General features: G+C 36.0%; 1 protein-coding gene across 4 annotated transcripts in view; it reads left to right on the forward strand.

Annotated features, from left to right (window-relative positions):
• Window positions 1–21,380, forward strand: part of tasora (transcription activation suppressor a) — a 40,109-nt gene that overhangs the window by 7,550 nt on the left and 11,179 nt on the right. For 3 of the 4 annotated variants that reach the window (XM_039773096.1, XM_039773097.1, XM_039773098.1), the window contains exons 2-14: window positions 3,179–3,324; window positions 3,408–3,500; window positions 6,376–6,448; window positions 10,247–10,338; window positions 10,429–10,563; window positions 12,368–12,498; window positions 12,580–12,611; window positions 12,704–12,809; window positions 14,606–14,709; window positions 14,783–14,886; window positions 19,102–19,174; window positions 19,263–19,337; window positions 19,429–20,115. In XM_039773096.1, coding sequence (XP_039629030.1) covers window positions 3,179–3,324; window positions 3,408–3,500; window positions 6,376–6,448; window positions 10,247–10,338; window positions 10,429–10,563; window positions 12,368–12,498; window positions 12,580–12,611; window positions 12,704–12,809; window positions 14,606–14,709; window positions 14,783–14,886; window positions 19,102–19,174; window positions 19,263–19,337; window positions 19,429–20,115 — 1,851 coding nt within the window. Of the gene's footprint in view, window positions 1–3,178; window positions 3,325–3,407; window positions 3,501–6,375; window positions 6,449–10,246; window positions 10,339–10,428; window positions 10,564–11,351; window positions 11,456–12,367; window positions 12,499–12,579; window positions 12,612–12,703; window positions 12,810–14,605; window positions 14,710–14,782; window positions 14,887–19,101; window positions 19,175–19,262; window positions 19,338–19,428; window positions 20,116–21,380 lie in introns of those variants that run through there. The other variant, XM_039773099.1, reaches the window with a different exon arrangement.

The raw sequence follows: 21,380 nt of genomic DNA on the forward strand, positions 1-21,380 counted from the left end.
CCAGAAACTTCCAGCACAAATACGTAAAACGTGCTCCATCTTTTGATAACGCTTTGATAAGCTGCTTCATTAAACCAAGCTTAATATGAAACAGCAACACATTATCTGCATCCACCACGCTGTAGCTTTTTTTCAAGCTGGCCATACCTTCTGACGCCAATGTAAATTCTTCGCTCTGCTATTTAACTCGCAGAAAATCAGTGGAAATTTTGAATGCCCTGACTGCTGTCAATGCACAGCTTTCAGGACCCCATATATGAACCAACAGTACTCATTTGTAGTAAGTAGTTAAAAAAAAAAAAAAATAACTGTTTTGCTTTAAACATAGATTACTCAACTCAATTAATTTCATACAGATTATTAAATATTAATATTAAAGTGCAAAAACAATTAAAATCTATAACAGATAGAATGTGTTTTCTAAAAAACGCATTATGTGATAGAGAAAAATTATTTTCATTTTTGAATTAGGCACCAAAAAATACATGAATTAATCCAAAGCAATTTTTTTCAGTATATATCTGATTTTTTTTCCCCATACATTAAAAGACACTTTGCCCTTTGCTCCCTAATTGCAACTTACTGTTTTCTAGGCATACCTGTAGTCTTTCAAAGTAAAATCTATACATTGTTATATATTCAGTGAAAGGCTTTACTTGGAATTATTTATACAAGAAACCAGAAAGTTGAGCAGTTCTCATCTTTTGCAGAGGTAGTTTTAAAACTAAATTGGCACATTAGTTTTCTTGCCTCTCGTTTTTATTTGCTAGCTTTTACTATTTTTTCCGATTTTGAATTCTATAAAACTAATCCATTTTTTAATGATTTTTGTGTTTCAAGGATCCTTCTCCACTTGACTGTATAAGGTGTATAATAACTAGGGAATCCATTCCCGGAAGGGTTTATCCATTCCCGGGAATTCGGGAATCCCGCATTTCATTCCCAGGAATCCTGGGCTCCCGGGGATGACACAGTGCACGGGCATCTCGCATTTGAACGGTTTTAGAATGACCAACACTTATTTTTAATAAAACTACTGCAATATGTTGACACAAATAAAAGACTAACCTTATCTACAAGCAGTTCATGCTGTCATACAAGTACATGTATCTTTAGTTGTGGTAATAAGAGTGTAGAAAGCACAACGTCCTCACTGGTGGCGCAGTGGTAGTGCTGCTGCTTTGCAATAAAGAGAGTGTGGAAGATTGTGTGTTCAATTCCCGTTTCCTCCCTCAGTGGATAACACTTTGAGTACTGAGAAAAGCGCTATATAAATGTAATGAATTATTATTATTGTTGTGTCCAGCGTGCAGTCATCCAGGCTAGAGCACACCTTCGTGCAGAAGTACGCCAGCTGCTGAGAAAGCACGCTCTGCCTCACTGAAGTAGGTGGCACAATCGTCAGATACTGATGCACTTGTTCTAAACAATGCCCACGCTTGCCGTTGCTCTGAAACACCACCATTTCAGCTTTTACTCATGCATCCAGTTTCTTGTCATCATTCTGTGATGGCAAGTTTCTTGGCATAGATAATGCGGATGCAACAGACTGACACATTGCAATTTCAAGTTGCTGTTCAAAGCTATTGTCTGAAGTGCAAGCTGCGGCAGTGGCGCCACCTTAATTATTTTCAACTATAACTGTTATTTCTTGATCGATTTTTACACATTTACACGCTATATGCGAGCTTGGCTGTTCCCGTTTTCCCGGGAATTACAGCAGTTTCATTGTCGGGAACATCGGAATGAAAAATGTCCGGGAATGGATTCCCTAATAATAACTGCATTTCATTAGGCAAAAAAGAGATAAATGCAGCTAATGAACAAAATGTTAAGTTTAGCAGGTATATTTATTTGAATTTTTGATTTGAATATTTTGTGATGTAATCATGGAAAGCTTTTTTTTTTTTTTATATAAAATTAATATGTAATGCTAGGTGTATGAGAATATATAGTAGACCAGTATCTTCTACTCTTTCAGTTGTCTCAGAAGTGTAATTACGTTTTAAATTATTTTTAATTTTCTTTTGCTAAGTTTTATTAGATAGACTCTAGCACTGTAATAAATCCGTTTTTAGATCAACATATATAATAGGTGTTGGCAAGATAAGCTGCTGCTTAGTTTTTGACAAGTGTTTTTTGGGGAATTTTTCTTTTGTATTTATATGTGAATGAGTAAATATGGTTCTTTATTTTTTCAACATATTGTAAACAATTCTGAACTGCAAGCCTGGGTCATATGTAAGGCCCATCTCTTCGTTACCTAACAGGCATACTGCATATGATTGCATTTCATTTACCTTGCCCCTTTTCCAGTGCAGTGTTTCTCCGATACCAAACTTAGAAGCATTGTGTACACATCTCAATGGACCGATTTTAAAATATGAGCCTTCAGTTACACCACCATTTACAAATCCTTGTCAGTTTATTTTATGGTATTCTCATTAATTCTGTCTGCACTTAAGTAGTGGTTAGAAGGAGGAATGCAAAGCACTTGCTGACATTGAGCTCCTTTTATGTTGGTCAAAATAGAAACATCACTGTAAATGTGCAGAGTTTTTGTTTATATGGTCTTAAAATAAAAAATCCCCTAAAATTTAGTCTTTGTTTATGCTGGTGACTTTAAATCATATTTTTATTTGAGTGTTGTCATACACTGAAACTTTTTCAGAACTTAAAATCAGAAATAAATGATAGCCCAGGGCTTCTCTCTTATTATACCAGATTTTATGGTTGCACTTATGGAAAATCTGTCCAGATTTAGGTGTGTGTTAGTTTGCAGTTTTATTTATTTATATTTTTCAGTTATACAATATTTTCTTCAGAAAAATAAATCATCAAGCAAATTATTTAGGTTTTACATGAGCTCAAGTGTATTGGTGTCTAGGTTTTTGAAAAATTTGCAATTTTAAGATTGTTCAAATAGTCTGCTTTGAGCCGTGATTAGTGTCTTTTAGTATTGTTTATTACACAGTGTGGCCTATTTAAGTCTATACCAACTAACTGTGACCTTGAATAAGTAGTAAATATAAATATTTACGTTACAAGACTTGGGATTGTATTTAATATAGAAAGTTTTTATATGATTTGTATATGTTGTATTGCTTTACAAATGGTTCATGTGTATTTTTTAAAAGCATATATTGTGTTTTAACATTTCTGCTTGCTTGCTTTTCAGCTTTGTTCCAGCCAGTATCCCTGGAGTCCAGAGAATTTGAAGAGATTGTCAAGATCATGAACTCTTCCTATTTAGATTCATCATCAGCTTCTAAGTTCTCCTATAAAAAAGCTAGTTTGATTCACAGTGAGCTATTGGAAAAAGAGGTAAAAGTGCTGTCCTCTGGTTATAGAATTCGTAGCTGTTTGCTTTTGACCTTTATTGACATTCAGGTTTCCTCTAACTACAGTTTGTTGAAAAGAAAAGAGAGATGAAACAAGATGGCCGTTCAGAGAAGGAGCTTGTAGAGTCCTATGCTTTTTGGCTAGCTGATCGTTCAAAGGTGGGTCATTAAAAGGAATAGCTGTTTCTATCTGAACATTTACTAGAACAACATGCTAACAGTCTACAGAATATTGCTGTTATATTTAGGTGTTCTAAACCAACAAAAGATGCTTCATGATTGTTTGAATGTTAAGGTTTATTAAAGGACTGGGTGTGGGGAACAAATAACTTTTTACCAAACAATGGACAAAAATAATTTTATTTGTGCATTTAATGTACACATGTATTTCATCTCTTTTCTTCCTTTCTACAGAAGTAATTATAGGATACACTTAACACAGCAGATGCATTTAGCTTGTAGGGGGAAAAAAAACTGCAAAGGTAATTTAAATGTGGCATGCATTGCTTTGGAAATCATTGAAGATCCTACAAAATAATTAGCATTTTATATACGTTAGTAAACAGCAACTTTTTAAGTGACACACTTATTTAGATATCCTTTACTTATTTTGAAATGAATGCTGTAAAGAATGTGTAGCTTGAGTGTCGTTGCTTCATGTTCTTGTGCAGCTCTACATTGTATCTTTATACTATTTATTTACAGTATTTGTTTTATTGTCACATGCACAGAGATAGAAACTGTTTTTCCTGTTTACATCTCATTGATCATTCTTGTTGTTATTACAATGTTTAAAATATATTTGGAGAGTTGGGAAGCTATCAGTGTTCATGGTTTTAAGATGCCTCAAGCACCAAATCATTGTGCAGTGAGACTAAACATGTTCAATCCTGGGTTGAACACCTACTCCAATTGATAATTGTCATGTTATCTTTTAAATCAGTGTGGTTCTTAGAGAGTAACCATTTAAACTTGCAATTTGTTTGATTGCTTCAAAGAGGGGAAAAAAAGATATAATGTGAAATAGTCAATTGACCCTTTATTGTCAGTGTTAAGAAAAATACAAATTTACAGTTTGAAAGATGAGAGATCTTTCTTAATAACTTTTATGTATTTTTGAGCCAAAAACTAAAGTATGAATATTCATCCATCCATCCATTATCCAACCCGCTATATCCTAACTACAGGGTCACGGGGTCTGCTGGAGCCAATCCCAGCCAACACAGGGCACAAGGCAGGAAACAAACCCCGGGCAGGGTGCCAGCCCACCACAGATGAATATTCATATTATGCATAAATATTTATTCATACATTGATTAGAAATTCTTGTTTATTTATAGACAACCTAAGAAAAAATGGTTCTCACTAATTAATCAATCTCTATGCCCTGAGGCCAAGAACAATCCAACCATACTGTAAATTTAATTTGACTGTGAAAAAATAGGGGGAAAACCCCAGTGATTTTTTTTTGCATTTAATATTCGTAAATGGCCATTTTAGTTCTTGTCTATGACAGCTGCAGATCAGTGCAACTAATCGGCAACATCAGTTTTTTGAGTCCCACCTATAACCTCTGTAATTAAACTAACTACAAAAATTAAAATAACCAACAAACGGGAAGCCCCTTTACATGAAACTGTGCTTTTGAATTGACTGGGCTTACTGTTTGAAGATTACTTCCATTTTCCAGTGGTATTTAACAATATTTTGGCAAAAAATACAAGTTTTCCTTTTTGAGTATGTGCCTAGATGACTTGACAGACATGTGGATTATTAACGTTTTATGAAAACATGAGAGAAAACATTTTCTCTGCCATCACTACCAGCTACATTGGGTAAGTAACATGAAAAATATACCATTTTTAGGTGGAAAAATCCTTTAAAGCAGTGATGTGACATCACTGGTAGTGAATGTAAACATGCATAAAGAACACTTCAGATTTTCATTTCAAAATGAAGATGGTGCAGGTGTAAAATGTTATAGCCATTCAAGCATAACAACATTAGTATAGTGTTTTTGCTGTGTTCTCTGTCTATTTCTCCCCATGTTAAAGATACATTTGTTATATAGTGATTTTGATAAAAGCAAAACAAATAGAGTAGGTAAATATCATTCATTCAATATAAATATTTTACCCTGTTAAATGTCCACTATATCTTCCACTAGGTGTGTTTTTATTTTTATATTACAAGTTTTCATTTTTGAATAGCCCATACTACTTGTTTTTTTACCTTAAGTTTGTTTGTATTGTTTATTAACTTGGTAATTTCCTAATTAAACACTCAGGCTGATGTTGCAGATCTGATTTAAGATGTTTTGAAAGAAGGCATCTGCAAAACAAGTAATTGGTAGAGAAACATGTGGACCTACTGTCCAATAATAAAATGATGCAAAAGGATAGATGTAAACAGTAAACTCTACATCCTAAATTTACAGACATAAGGACTTGCTGGTTCAGAATTCATAAGCAAGTGTATGTACCGTGTTCTGGTGAATTATCAGTGGATGGGCTTGTAGGGGTTGTGCTTTAATTACAAAAGATATTTCTGTCCACCAGATTGCAGCTACATGATTTTTTTTTTTTTTTAATTTTCAGAACATATTAGGTCTTAAAATTTTGAATAAGACCAAGATAATTATTGGCCCATTAGTTCACAAGTTATCTTGTATCTTAATGTCTGTTTAACATTTAAACAATCACAAGTGATTTTTGTGCATTACACATAGAAAGGGACAGTGGAATGTGTGCCCTTTTCCACCCTCCGACGTGTGTCTTTAGCAACCGTGCATCCATCATGCATTACAGGTGTACCACGTGTGACGAAGTAGCGTTTTTTTGTAGGTTTGTTTTTCATGTATGAATAAAGTAGAATGTAGTATTAAATGTGTACATTTTGTTGCTTATTTTAATGATTTTTTTTTTACCATGCACATTTACTTTGTAAAGGTGAACTTTGCAGAGTTTCTTTTATATTGTTCCTAAGCAAAGGTACTGAATACTTTTTAGCCTAATTACATTCTTTTTTTATGCAGATTAATGTGATTTGTGAAAAAGGACTCTGCGTTGGCCATTCTAGAATAACAATACTGGGAAAGCCTTCAATGGGTATGTTAAGCTTTATCTAACCTCCAGTTATCTTAATTGTCACTAGCATGAGTTTATTTTTGTAGTCTGTTTAGTGGATTCTTGGCTTTACTTCAGCAGCATTCTTGGCTTTACTTCAGCAGCTGGAGTCTTATCTGTATATCTTTACATGAAAGATCAGTATGGTTTTGGGGGAGATTATGTCTGAAACTAAAGGAATCATTCTCAACTGATAAATGTAAGGAGTTGACAAATTCCTTTTGTAGTTTTATAGGGACTTGCATGTTATTTGGCAAATGACTTTGCTGGGTTTGTGAGCAAAGCTGCAATTGGAGTAGGAGTTACTTTTCTAGAAGAGTTCCAAACCTTAAAGGAGATGAGCGTTGTTCATCTTGTCTCCCACTGTCTTTCTCAAACGTCACTGAACACTGAATGTATTAAGAAAACTTTGTTTCAATTTATAAAACTTGTTCTGCCTTTGACCCAAAGCACTTTATGATTGTGCAGACAAAGTGTTATCTAAAATATTGTCTTTTGTGAGAAACTGCTGCTTCTTAAGCTGTTTGCAAAAGACTAAGTGATTCATTATCTAGGTCACAGAGTGCATTTGTTCACCAGCAGTTCGTGAGCTGGTGAGATTAAATATGTTCTTATGCTCTTGTTTATGTCTTTGACATTAACTACTAGAGCAGACTTACACCTACAGTATAAAGTGTGTGTGTGTGTGTGTTTATATACATGTTTATGTGTGTATATATTAGGGCTGCAACTAATGATTATTTTGGTAGTCGACTAATCGTTCAATTTTTTTTCCCCCCCAATTAGTCACGGAAAAGTGTTTTAGTTTATCACATCATGTACAATATTATGCCAATATAAAAGAATGACGGACTAAAATATGTAACAAGCTAATTACTGGCAGCATGCTGGAGCAGAGTATATTCGGAAAAGTACATTCGTTGAACGCCGCAACCAGCTAGAGTCAGTTTCCAGTGCAATTTAGAAGCAGGCCGAAGCTGAGTATATGCAGCGGCGTACATTCACTGAACTCCACAACCGGCTAAAGTTGTTTCACGGTGCAATTTGGAAGCAGGCTGGAGCCGAGTATATTCGGCGATGTATATTCATTCATTGCTGCAAGCAGCTATAGTCGTGTCTCAGTGCAATTTGCCAGAACGCAGGGGGCGAGTACATTTGGGGATGTATATTCATTGAAACCAGCAACCAGCTATATTTGCTTCACAGAGCAATTTGCCAGCACGCCGGAGCTGATCATTCAGTGCCGTATATTCGTTGTGCAGCCAGTTCACGACCACTGCTGGCCCCGGCAGAACTGCAGCACCACTGTCTGGTATTCAGCCACTGCACTAGATGAGCCTACAGTCATCACCGTTTACCACTGTGTGTGTGTGTGTGTGTGGCCATTTCAAGTGCAGTTGGCTCTTTGATTTACTAAATTTCATCAATGGCTTCAGTTGCACCTTGAACATATAATAGATTGTTACAGTAGTTTTTGCAGTTCATTTGCAGTGTGTAAAGTAAGTGTTGCAGTAATTGTGATGCTCTTTGCATGAAAAAAAAATACATGTTCCATTAAAATTTCACATTTTCTTTGTGAATTGTGACGTTTACATAAAAGTGCAGCTAAAAAGTATTTGGAGTCCAGGGGTGCATTAACCCCCAAGTATGTGTTGGTTTAAGGGTTAACTATCCTTGTCGAAACCATGATATACAGTACACATTATAGTACAAACATCGACGTTAACATGTGACACTAACTTTACTCGCTTAAACTTAAACCTAAGAGACGGTGGCATCACAGCTCCAGGATGCTTGCGTTTCAGATGCTCATGCATTGCGGTGGTGCTGCCGTGAAAAGAAAGCTCCGATTTGCATAATCTGCATTCAACATTTTTTCTTTTTTGTGAAGTGCTCCCACACTTTAGAAAGTTTCTGTCTCAATTTTTTTCATCTCCTTCCCCATCCTCTATCCAACTCGCCATTGCAACCACGTTTATTTTCCTCTACATTCTTCTTCTCCTCAGACGTTGTTCTTTGTTGGTAGGACTGTGTGCAGTCTTGACAAACAATAACAAATGATACTGCCCCCAGACGTTCATGTACTGCATTGCAGTTCCAAAAACCAATGTGGTTCTTTCTGACTGGAGTCTCTATTGAAGGTTCTGTTTATGACGTGTCGACAATAAAAAAAAAAAAATCTGTGTCAAAGATTTTTTTATAGACGACGTCGTCAATTACGTCAACTAATCGTTGCAGCCCTAGTATATATGTATGTATTTTTTGTTCTCTAAAAAATAAAAATGTAACTGCAACTGCAATACAGGCAGTCCCCGGGTTATGTACGAGATAGGGGCTGTAGGTTTGTAATTAAGTTGAATTTGTATGTAAGTCGGAACAGGTACATTATTTTAATAAATGCTAATGTTGACCAACTGTAACCAAGTGCTCTGCCAATGAATGATGGAATTTCACCTCTTTCTGACCTTTTTATTATTTCTACTTTATTTTCAATGGTGATGGTTTTTCTCTTCTTTACTATATCACCAGCACTTGCATCAGATTTGTGTTTCAGAGACATTCTTGAAGGGTGAAGACAAAAGGTTAAGATGAGCTCTTCTGCACAGCACTTTACACACTATCACAGCAGGAAGGCATCAGTCGTCAACATGTCTGATGCATAGGGTGGTCCAGATCTAATCCTGCAATTTTCATTACACTATAACTTATTCAGTTTATTACACAGAAAATCACCCAAAAAATCCTAGACCATCGAGAAGTGTGCGAACTGATGACATGAAGAATCGTCTTTGTGCCGGACTGGAATCGTCCCCACATAAATCAAAGTCATCCAGACGATCTGGATCTGCATAATTAGATCTGGACCACCCTGTACTGACAAGAGGCAACTTCCTGCTATGTGCGTGACAGTACGAGCAGGCTTGCTATTGAGAATGAATGGGGGCAGCGAGGGGCGGTTCATCACCAGCCCACCTCAGTCACCTCCACTACAGTATGCTGCCTGCAGTGTGTGCCGCACCCATTCAACACGCAGCCATCCGAGGCACACTACAATGCTACCCCCGCCACCCCGTTCACCCTCAGTGGCCTCCGTTCAGCCACAACCGGGTCACCACTTGCAGCATTACCAGCCGCCCACCGAGAATGAACAAGTAGCCGTGTGTGGTGGATGGGTAGTGAAACCGCTTGCCGCTGGGAGCCACCCAAGGGACGCTACACTGCGCAAGCAGTAAAATCGCCCCCCTCCAGTCACCACTTGCATCGTCCCCAGCCTGAAGATGACGGAGCGGCAGTTACTGAGGCGCATGCGTCACAGCTGCGGCCCCGTTCGTATGTCGTAGGTCGGATGTCCGTAACCAGGGGACTTACCTGTATTTGTTTTGAGCTATAGTTGAGGTGCAAGAAACTAAATGTTTCCAAAAAACTGAAACACGTTGTGTGCAAAAGAAAATGGATTTCAAGGCTGTGCATCATAAACTCTCTTGGTTATTGTAAAATATTTTTATTTTGGAGAGAAATTCCTGAAATGTCTTTTTTTTTTATTTTTTATTTATATTGGTGTGAACCAAAGATTTTTGTTCATATTAAGACTCTTTTTAAAAACTGGAATTTTAATACACATTATTTTTCACTCACATGAAGCTCCTTTATTACATTAGCAGAATTGTAGCTGTTCATTTTTGGATATGTAATTTTGGCACAATAATACAAAAAAACACTTGGGGGTAAGCAAGGTATCTGTATAATTTACTCAATTATGATTTATTTTGTCCTGTTTAGGTGTTTATGTGTGTAAGCACGCAGACTTACTGCAGATGAATCCATTTGATGTTGGAACAGTTGGGGAAATAATAATATTTAAAGTTATCAAGGTAACATTTATTTGCACTAATATTTCATAAGGATGTTACAAGTCAAAGTTGTTATGTTATGTTCACAATATTTTCCCCATATGTCCCCAGGGAAGAGTAAAGAGTATATATGAAAATATGTCTAAAAATATTTTGGATCCAACACCAAGATTCGACTGTCATGTTTCCAAAAACTCTTCCAGAGTGACATCATTGCTGTCCTACAGAGCCTTCGAACTGACTCAGGTATTTTTCATTTTGTTCTGTTACATCTTTGATTTTGCCAGCTTACAAATGCATTGGCCATAGTTGTCTACCACCACCAAAAATTAGCATTTTCTTTAGTCCGTTGTATAGTTTTGTTTTTTGAAGGAAATCTCAAGAGGCACTTGTTTATGAGTTTTGTGGTATATTGTTTTGCATTTCTAATATATTTTGTATTTTGAGAAATGTCTCTGTGAGAAATGAATTCCCACTTTTCAGTATGTTCTTGAACTTGGCCTAAACTCATTATTGAATCTGTGAGAGTCTTTAACACACTGTTTGTAGAGTGGTGAAATCTAAATGCTGCACCTAAGAAGCCAAGTCATTAATTACAATGAAACATCTCTGCATTGTGTAGGAGGTGTTACATAAAGTGAAGCTACTTTTCCAAATAATGGCATTTGAAGCCTAAATGTTATTATCAAGTGCATCTGTCATCATGTCATGAAATATCCTTTAGATAAGTGGTGGATTATTTTGTTTTAGGGTAGCAAAGATTTGCTGCCTCCGTCCAGGTGCACAGACTTAACAAATGTTTGTTTTTCACAAAAAACCTAATCCTTACTTAACTGACTTCATTACAGTGCACCAATAGAAGGGAAAATTACATTTCAGATATTGATAAGTATCAATGCATTGTTAATTTCTTAACCTGTAGTTTTTACATAGGTTTACATGTCTTTACATGGGTTTATTTGGCTGTATGACCTGGCTTTGAAGGTGCTGCATGGAGTTTTTTCCTTTCTGTTTACAGTGTCTTAAAGTGGATAACTTCCATTGGAAAGACATCAAGCACAATTTAAAAATAAAGGTTGTAATACATAATAACCAAAATGAAAAGCACAATTTACAATTGATATAGACTTTTCTCAAGGTAAGAAAATTATTTGTTTTCCACTTAAATGACCATATAATGTACAGTACTATTGCAGGAGAGATTTAACATAATTAAGACTTTGCTGCTCTTGTCAAGTAGACCCCATTTATAGAGTGGGATTGTGTAATCCACTCAAGTAACAACCATAAAACTGTCTTAGAAAAGTGTAGTCCTAGACATTGTTTGTGATCATTTCTATTGTCATGGAGAACTTCACAGAAATGTGCTATACATTTTTCACAATAAATGTAATTTTTCAAAGGGTAAGATGTGAATGTGTATTGTCTTCCTTAGAGTAGAATTATAATTAGATTGTTAATATCATCATTCCAATTTTTCTGTAAGTTTACAAAACATTTGATGAATGTGAGAAAAGTGTAAGCATACTGTAGTATTTTTCTAGCAAGCTAAAGAGGCTTTAATTTGTTTAAATGATGGGCAGTTGAGGTCTATGCAGTGATTTACGAAAGATGTTTCTTACTGCTTGAGTGGTCCTTAGCCCTCAAAACCCCTGTCCAGTCCCACAGTTAATTTTTCATATCTATCATAAGGAGCAAGTATGTAGTACATGGGAAATTAAGAGAATTTTGAGGAGGTAAACCAGCAGACCCTGTGAGTCCGGGATTAGAATGATCACTTAAGTAGTAATCAGCTTCCTCAAAACCAGTTTTATACTTGTGGTTCCAATAACAGTACTTTTCTGGTTTCCAGTGTTAAAATATGTTATAAACAAGTTTTTGATTTGTTTTTTATTATTTTTTCACTGGCCCATGGTGTGATATTCATATGTGAAACTGATGTAAGAGCATTTTCCCCCTTCCCCCCTATTTACAGTATACCTTAACAAATTAAAAAAAAAATTTTAAAAAAATCATATGACTTATTTAACACATTGTCTTAATTTAACAGCTCTACTTCTATGAATATGCTTTTGATGAAATAAAGAAGCGACCAAGACATATATGCCCTTATGCTGTGGTGTCTTTTATGTATGTGGATAAAGAAAATACACCAGTGCTGAAGCCCTTGCCTCCAGCAAGGTATGCGAATTTAATAGCCAAGCTTTCATTAATTTGAATGTGATCTCTTTTTAACATTGATTTTTTTGTTTTTTCTTACAGATCAATCAGCAACAGCTCTGATGGGATTACAGGTAAGTGCATTTGTTGAGCATTAATGTCTGGAGCTGTGTAAACAAACTTTAAGTTTTGATTTTTTTTAATCATTTTTTTGGGTTTTTTGTAGAAAAAGGCAGCTATACAGTTTGGAGTGGTCAGCTTCTGAATAAGGGTGTTCCTTTGTGTCATGCTTACATTAAGTCTGCCTCCCAACCGTTTCTTCCTTTTAAACTGTAAGTGGTCATTTTTTTAATCATAAACATGTGATTCAACTTTAAGGAACACATATGACACTCATTCATGCTTCTATTAGTAAGTTACTTGGTAGAAGATCAACCTCTTGTCTACTGAGCATAGTGTTGCATTTTAAAAGGCTATGCTTAAAATTGTGTTTTCAGTACTCTTGGAAGCCGACCCAGCTGTATCTTCCCTGAATTCTAGCTTAGATTCTGCATATCAATGGTTGTTTCAATTTACACATCGTAAGTTAGAGTAATAAAGTTCTTTATTAATATTAGACGTCTTTGATATGAAAGGAGATGTTCACCCTATTTAACATGTACTGTTTTTAACGCCAGTGCTTGTTTTGTACTAACTGCATTGTTTTTATATCTTTTGCTTAGATTTTTAATAATTTCTCTTTCCTCCTAAATCTTATAAAGTAAACTGCACAGGAAATTGTATTGATTAATCAGGTAGTCCCCACAGTGTAAATGAGCATATTTTATGATATCAAAAGAGGATTACAGTACTACATCTCAGTCGGTCAAACGTAATATACATACCTCAGTTTATGCTTTCGTACAAAATCACCATCCTAATTTATGTTTACGCCAAGGTTTTATAAGTCACAAACCTGTTCAGCCAGGTGAAAATAGCATTGTCCTGCTGCATGAACAGCTTTAGCCAAATTGGTTTCATAATTCTGGCGTCATATTTGATCTTCTAAGAGCCTTAACAAAGGATAGCCTTGTGGACAAGGCCTGGCCTATCTATAGTGTGAATGGGAGAGAAGCATCCAGCTCTTTTTTCTCAGCTCTGTCCAAGGAGAAGTGAGCTGTTTGGGATGTATGCTGTTGTGTTCTTCCATAGATATTGACCAACTAAGGCAAAATGGAGCTTTTGGTGAGCCTGCAAATAATGAATAGCATTGATGTTAATACAGGGGGACGGAGAATCTGACCAGTATGCATCCCTCAAGATTCCAAATGGCAGATCATATACAGTTGCAGACTTGGGGCTATAAGGTTTGATTTTTTTGGGTAATGTAGAGGACATTTTTCAACAAATATTGTTCTCCTCTGGTATCCAGAGGTCACAATTTCCAGTATTACAAAATTTGACAGGCAGATGGCATAATTTCTTTATTTAGGTATGCAGTGATAGATGCAATTGCTAGTTGCAATGCTCTGCATTCTTATTGTCAACCATTACTTGGCTTTTAATGTACTTATATTAATGCGACTATAATGTTTCAATAAATAACTATTTGAAGGGAGTAATATTCTGAAAAGCTGCATAGAATTTCAAAATGTTATACCTCATTGAGTACTTAAATTGATAATTTAAGTATGAAAATTTTATTAAATATCTTGCATGACAGGTTGGAAGTACATTTTTTTATCTTAGCAAGTATTCAGGAATTTTGAATAGTGATGTTGTAGCTGAGAAAAACCCAACTTAGTGGGATATGTCACCCACAGCTGTATCACTTTTTGCACACAAAAAATCCCATTGTGAATAGCAGTGTTTTCAAGTGGTGCATTTATTTTAAGGCTGCTGTTCACCTGCCTGTTTTAAACAAATGAGTATCTGAATCCTCACTTTTGGTTATTTTAACAGCCCCACAGCAGATTTGTTGTTGCCAAATACAATTTTGATTGTAAAACTTGATTTACAAAGCAGTTACTTTGAAAAGTGAGATTCTAATTGAGCAGAGTTCTAAGAATGTTACAGTAGTTTCCAAATGTTGCATATGTAATTAGTAAACCATTGAAGTGTACTTTTTTTGTTTGTTTGTTTGTTTTAGACCCCAGATGCTTGAGCTTGGTACAGCAATGAGTCTTGAACAGGTTAAGAGGCAGGTGCCAATAGTACTCTTTTACAAGGACACATATTTTGGTTCAAGAGAAGGTAAATACAGTGTTCAGATGTATTCAGGAAAAATGTGTTGCATATTACATAAAAAGTTGTGCTTTTATTGCAGTGATGAAAAGTGGGATGTATTGCAGCCTCTTTGAGCTGAAAGAAAAAAGTAAATCTGGGACCAATCTCTTAGGCATAATTCAGAAACTAGAGAAAGAAAAGGCGGTAAGTTAATTTCACATAAAGGCAAATATATGGGGAACATTCAAGTATGCCAACGTGTTTTTTTTGTTTTTTTTTTTAACATGTTGCCTGTGTAAAATAATACATCTCAGAATGAGAAATAATGGATCTCTATGGTGAACTGCAAGAGTACAAGAAATTAGAAAAAAAACAAAGTTAGCCAGTTTTGTATTTCTAATTTATCATGTTCTTATATAGTTTTCTAAAGCAGAACAAGAAGAATATACTAAAATGCCCTTTAAGTAAATCATTATATTTTTCAACATGTAATTAATGCCACCCAGGATAATACTAAAAATATGTAATGGATAATTCATTTTGAAGAAAATGTTAGATACTTAGTTAAAATAATGTATTAAAAATAAATAGAAATACGGGCTTCCCTTGACTTGGAAACAATCACTTAGATATATGGAGAAATTTATTACACTTTTCTGTCTTATGAGCCTCAATAAAGGTTCATTTTTATAGTTAGTAACGAAGACCAAGATTAGGACAGTTTTCAGATGCATTGCACTAGCCCCAAGTCTCTATCATCTTCAAGGCCATTCCAAGTACAGTTTTTGGAATGAACAGTATCTGGAGACACAATCACAGTGTCAGTCATTCTCACAGCTGATGCTGTGTTCATGTGGTTTGGTTCAGTCAACTTGTGTGGTGTTCAGGTACTGTGCTTTCACATTATCTGAATGGCCTTTCCTTTCAATATGAAATTTGAAGAAGTAAAGCACAGAAACACACCACCTTATTAAACAATAATTTTAAATTACAGTAATCCCTCGTTTATCGTGGGAGATAGGTTCCAAGGCCGGCCGCAATAACTGAATTTCCGCGAAGTAGGGACACCATATTTATTTAATTAATGTGTATTTGGATGTTTTTAAACCCTCCCTGTACTGTTTACAACTCACCCTTGTCTCTATTAATATCAGGGACAACTGTTAAGCAATATGAAATCGGTAGATAAGTTTACAGTTACTGTATAGTGAAGTACACGTATCTATGCAGTTGCTGCCGCTGGTTCTTTTTCCGGTCGAAGAGCAGCTTGTAGGCGGTCATGACGTCGTCGACCTTGTTGCAAAATTGGACCGATTGAACCATATCGTCGTCCCATTCCTGTGACTGCTCTTGCAGATCCTTAGCCAGTCTGCAGCCACAGCCGCGAATGTTCTCTATTCCTTCAACATATCCAGAAGTTTCACCTTCTCAGCGATCGCCATCATTCTTCGTTGCCGTTTATGCTTAGCACCAGCCTTGGAAGAAGGAGCATGTTTGGGAGCCATTGCAGGGGGTGAAAATTGAAGCGAAGTTCAACACAAAGAAACCATAATAAAATCACACACAGTACAGTGTAAAGTAAACCGCTTGGCGAGAAAGCTTGAAGCGAAATGGCCGTGACAGAGAGACAAGGGGAGGTGCTGTGGGAGCTGGGCATCAGTCAAAGCACCAATCACAGGCCCGATTAGAAAGTGGGAAGCTGTGATTTGTTGTCTCCCTCCCACGTACCAATCACAGCCCGTGTTACAACGCACTTAGTCGCCGAACTTGTTTTGTTGTTCTTAGACTAGGAAATACTACTACTATATTTAAAAACCCGCGAAGTCGTGAATCCGCAAAAAGTGAACCGCAAAGTAGCGAGGGATTACTGTATTTCCTTATTACAGTTTATTTTGATGACTAAAGGCCACACCACATTCCACGACTTTGCCAGTGATTTTCAGTTGTAGACTTCATTTACATAATCTTGGCAAGTTGGAGGCAGTTGTGGCACGTTTCTTTGATCTCCAGGTACATCGTGTGAAATACTTAGTGACTTGCTCCAGCTAGTTTGCAACATGCCCCCAAATGTCTTTGGGGATGAGCTGTGTGTGCCTGAGAGCTGAAAACTAATAAGCACCCACCCCGAAATACAATGCACATAATGCAGCAGGTAGAAACACTTTTCTGTGTGATGTCTCATGTTTTTCATACCACAATAGTAAGGGAAAGGGCTGAGATTGCAGCTGAACTCAATGTGCCTGTAAACCCTTGGCATGGGCACCAGCTCCATTTGGTGCATGTTATTTATTGGTTGTCAGAGAAAAAGGAGCGAGCTCACAATACTCTGGAAATGGGAAATTGTGCTGGAAATTCGTTATGCAGTCACATAATTTCGTATGCCCAGCAATTCATAGTCATGTAACCTGATGAGGTGCAGTGACAAGATCAGCAACTGCAGTTGGCAAGTATGACATCCCCACTGACTATAAGGTGATGCCAAACTACACAACTTATTTTTTTTCCATTTTTATTGGTTTTATGTAAAGCAAATAACATTCCATACATTCAAGTCAAACCTGACAAACCAAAATTCAACCCCCACCAAGGAGAAGGAGCCAACAACCTGAGTAAATCTTCAAAATCAGCAAGGAAGGAAGAGTATCCTTTTCCCTGATATACAGTATATGCATATTCTAAAATGTTATTAATTAGATCTTGCCATATTTTAAACAAGTTTTGAACAGATCCTATAAGTGAGAATTAGTTTTTTTCCAATTACAAATATTGAGATCATCAGTTACCCACTGACTTAAAAAAAGGTGAGGTGGGATTTTTCCAGTTTAGCAAGATAAGTGTACATGCAAGTAGTGAGGTAAAGGCCATTCCAGTTTGCCCTTCTTCAATTTAAGCCCATCTGCGAGTACACCGAACACAGCTGTTAATGGGTTAGGAGTGATTGTGACACCACGACTTCATATTTTTAGTAAATTCATTTTGTCACTTGTTATGAAGTTGCTTGAAGTTGTTTTCTCGAGCACAGGAACTCTTAAATGTGTATCTTTTAAATGAATGGAATTTTCATTAATTATGAAAACTCATCTTCCAAAGGAATTTTCAGAAACAAATTAGCAATGCAGTATGGGGAAACGTGTCCTTTTAACACTTTTTTTTTTTTTTTTTTATAATATTGTGATTTAATTGGAATTTTATTAAAGTACTATATAATTTTTTTTTTTTTTTATTATTTAGTCAATTTTTTTTTATATATAACAATGTTTGAGTTGCATATACCACATTGTTTTACTTTTCTTGAAGACCACACATTTTTTTCAGGCCTTATTGTAAAAGTTTTCTTTGCTAAATCAGCAGTTAAATCATAAAGCTTCAATTATATAAGCAAAATATTAATTGAAGACATAAAAGATGATGATAAATGTACTGCTAAATGCTTAATTTAAGGTGCAAGAATCAGTTTATGAAAATGTGCATGTCCGCAAATACAAATTTTGCCCAGTAATACACTGTTTTTTTGTTTTTTTTTTTGCATTCCTACTGCTATTCTGCGTTAAATCTCTATTCCTGTCATAGTTGTAAACTTGAATGTAGAACAAGAATAAATGGGATATTTGGCACACTTAAAGTACCCAGTGATTGACAATAATCTGTTAAGGCATGTTTTAAGTACAGATATGGTTTTTCCACTTGGATAAAAAAAGTACATTTTGCAATCAGTTTTTACTATAATAAACCTCTGCCTAGCTCTTGATTTGTAAAAGAATACTCCAACCAAACATGTTTTTATCTGTTACTTTAGCTGTGTTTTTTATGACTATCTGTGTAGTATTATTTTAACTTCTGGTGAGAGATACAAATTTATTTATTTTTTTTTTTTTGTGTAACCCAATTCAGAAAGTCTAGGTTATAGATTTTTGGAACTGTTCTATAGTTTACTGAATTTATCTTAACCTGGCTTATGTTTAATTCAAGTGACGATTGTTACTTTCCATTACAATTCATTAGGATCCTAATAGATTGGTCTATTATATTAATCTCTACTATATTAATCCTTACCAAACCTTGTCTATTACACGTAGAAGGTTTTTGTAATTGATTTTTATTTACTTAAATTAAGTTGAAGATTATACCAGTTTCTAAAATGTTGTTTCTTCTCCGTACTTATTTCAAATGTTATTTCAGGTAATCTTTTGTATGATTAAATTGATAATTCAGAAATCCTTCATAAAAATAGTTATGAAGTGACCAAATACAGTTTGAAAGAAACAGAAATCTCCCTTTGTGAAAGTAAGACCTTTTAGAGAGTTCATTTAATCTTAGGATATTGTTTGCTCGGCACTTATTTGACTGGTAAGTGTGTGGCCTTTTTTGTGCATCTTTCTTTTGTCTCTGATATTGAATTGACTTGTCTGTGTTGCACAGGTGCTTATTAAATCTTTGGATGACAAAGGATTTCTGTTTGTGATTTCCTCTGCCCAAATGACAATTCAGAATGGTAGGTGTAGTCTGCCCGCACAGAGAAGTTTGCAAGACCCGAGTTCTTCAAGATGATTTATCAATAGTGTGTTTTGTTTTGATTGCAGATACCAAAAGCACAAAGCCAAGGGATCTCCATGTGCTGTTCATGTTTCAGGAGAGCAAAAATATTCAGAAATGTGGCAAGTGTTCGCTTTGTCTACTTTTAATATAATGTGTTTGCTTTGGTGTCATAAATTACATTCATCATGAACTTTCTTTGTGGTTGTACAGGAAACAGTGCAGTAGTTCCCCGGTTACCTGATGATACTGAGATGGGCATGCCAAATCTTAAGACTTTTGTCCCAGCTCTTCATTTTGGTTTAATAAAGACTCGTACCAACACATCAGTACCACTGAATACTGGGGTGGACAGGAATGCACATGAATATTTGAAGAGCCGACTAGAAGGTGTAAGGAGCAAAATACGGGAGTTTGTGATGTATGAATATGAACAGAAACTGGATGACCGAAGGTTTTTATTCTCTGCGCCAAGAATCAAGACCAATATTGACACCGCCTTACATTCATATATATGTGATCCTGACAGTTACCTGCTTCCTAAAGCAAGAGCCATAGAAATCCTGGAAAGTCTGAATAAAACTCAGGAGTACAGTCCAATCTCAGACTGGGAGGGCTCGGAAGGAAAATGTGAAAGTGAAAAACCTACCAAGGAAAATGGCTCAGAGCACACACATCCTGTACAGAAAAGTGGTTTAACTGCTGATTATGACCCTGAAAAGCTTAAAGAACTGATTAATTTAATTCAAATTAGAAAAAAATGTATTGGTGAAGGAGATGAATTGGACATGGATGAATCCAGTAGCATGAGAGGACTTAAAAGAAAGTTGGAAAATAACACCACTGAAAATGTTGTCAAGTACATGAGGTCTTCATCAGCTGAGAATGGCCAGGATAGAGGTCAGTGCTTTTATGTGAGAAGAGAATGTGTGCACTTAGCATAGAAACTCTGTGTACTTAAATAATGCCTTAAAGCACACTTAACCGTGGAGTCCTTTTGAAATATGTCTGCTGCTTTTAACTCTCCTACTCATTTCAGTGATACCTTAGTATACTGTAAAGGCTTTCCTTACCTGAATGCTGTTTTGAGCTAATTTCTAAACTTCAAATACATATACTATTTCAACTGTCAGAATTTTATGTTGGCGTATCAGATTTAATTATATGGAGATGTCATTTATGCTTTTTACAATTAACTACGGCAGTAAAAAGCTGATCAGTGTTTCAGTAGTACTTAAACACAACTTGGAATTTTTATATTTACAAAATGTAAAATCTCCGTTTTTAAATCGCTCTTTCACTGTTGGCGGTATAGTGTCTGCTGAACAATTTTTGCAATCTTTTGTAAGCGGCATACATACAAATTTAAAACAAACATTAAATAAACATTCAGCTTAATAAAAACATTAATATGGTCTTTTGGAAACAATATTTAAGAAAAGCAGCATACAAAACTGACCAGTAACACACATAAAGATTGGATAAATACAAATTGTGCACCTGGCATTTTTGTGTTAAGTAAACTAGGATGTCTTTGAAAGTTCCAAATTTTATTTTATTTATTTTTATTTTATTTATTTATTTATTTATTGCAAGATAGACTAGCGTGTCTGTGAGACCACTGTATGCTTTATTTGGCTGCTGTTGAGCTCTGTTGTACTAAATACACTCTCTGAAGCACAGAGACTCAGTTGATTGAGCTGCCCTTGGGACATCCTGAGGGTTTGCGGGATCCCCTTGAGGTTGCTGAAAATCATGGCCAGCCTGTACACCGATACTGTGAGTGCTGTGCAGAGTGGAGGCAGGACCTCTGCGTTTTTCCCACTTGATTCTGGGATTCGTCAGGGGTCTTTTCTGCACCTACTCTGTTCAGTACTTGTATGGACTGGGTGTTGGGCAACGTCGTGAGGTCCAGCAGCCGTGGGGCATCTGTTGGTGAAAAAAGATTCACAGATCTTGATTTGGCTGACGATGCTGTGATCTTCACGGAGTCGATGGAGGCTCTGATCGGGACACTCGAGAGACTGAGTGAGGAGTCTGAGTGTCTGAGCTTGCGAGTGTCCTGATAAAAAACAAGATCCAGGCCATTAATGACCTCTTGGACACAGCCATCAGCAGTTGTGTCTGTTTGCGGAGAGAGTGTTGACCTTGTTGAGAGGTTTACT

This window comes from Polypterus senegalus, chromosome 12 (assembly GCF_016835505.1).
Source record: "Polypterus senegalus isolate Bchr_013 chromosome 12, ASM1683550v1, whole genome shotgun sequence".
NCBI lineage: Eukaryota > Metazoa > Chordata > Cladistia > Polypteriformes > Polypteridae > Polypterus > Polypterus senegalus.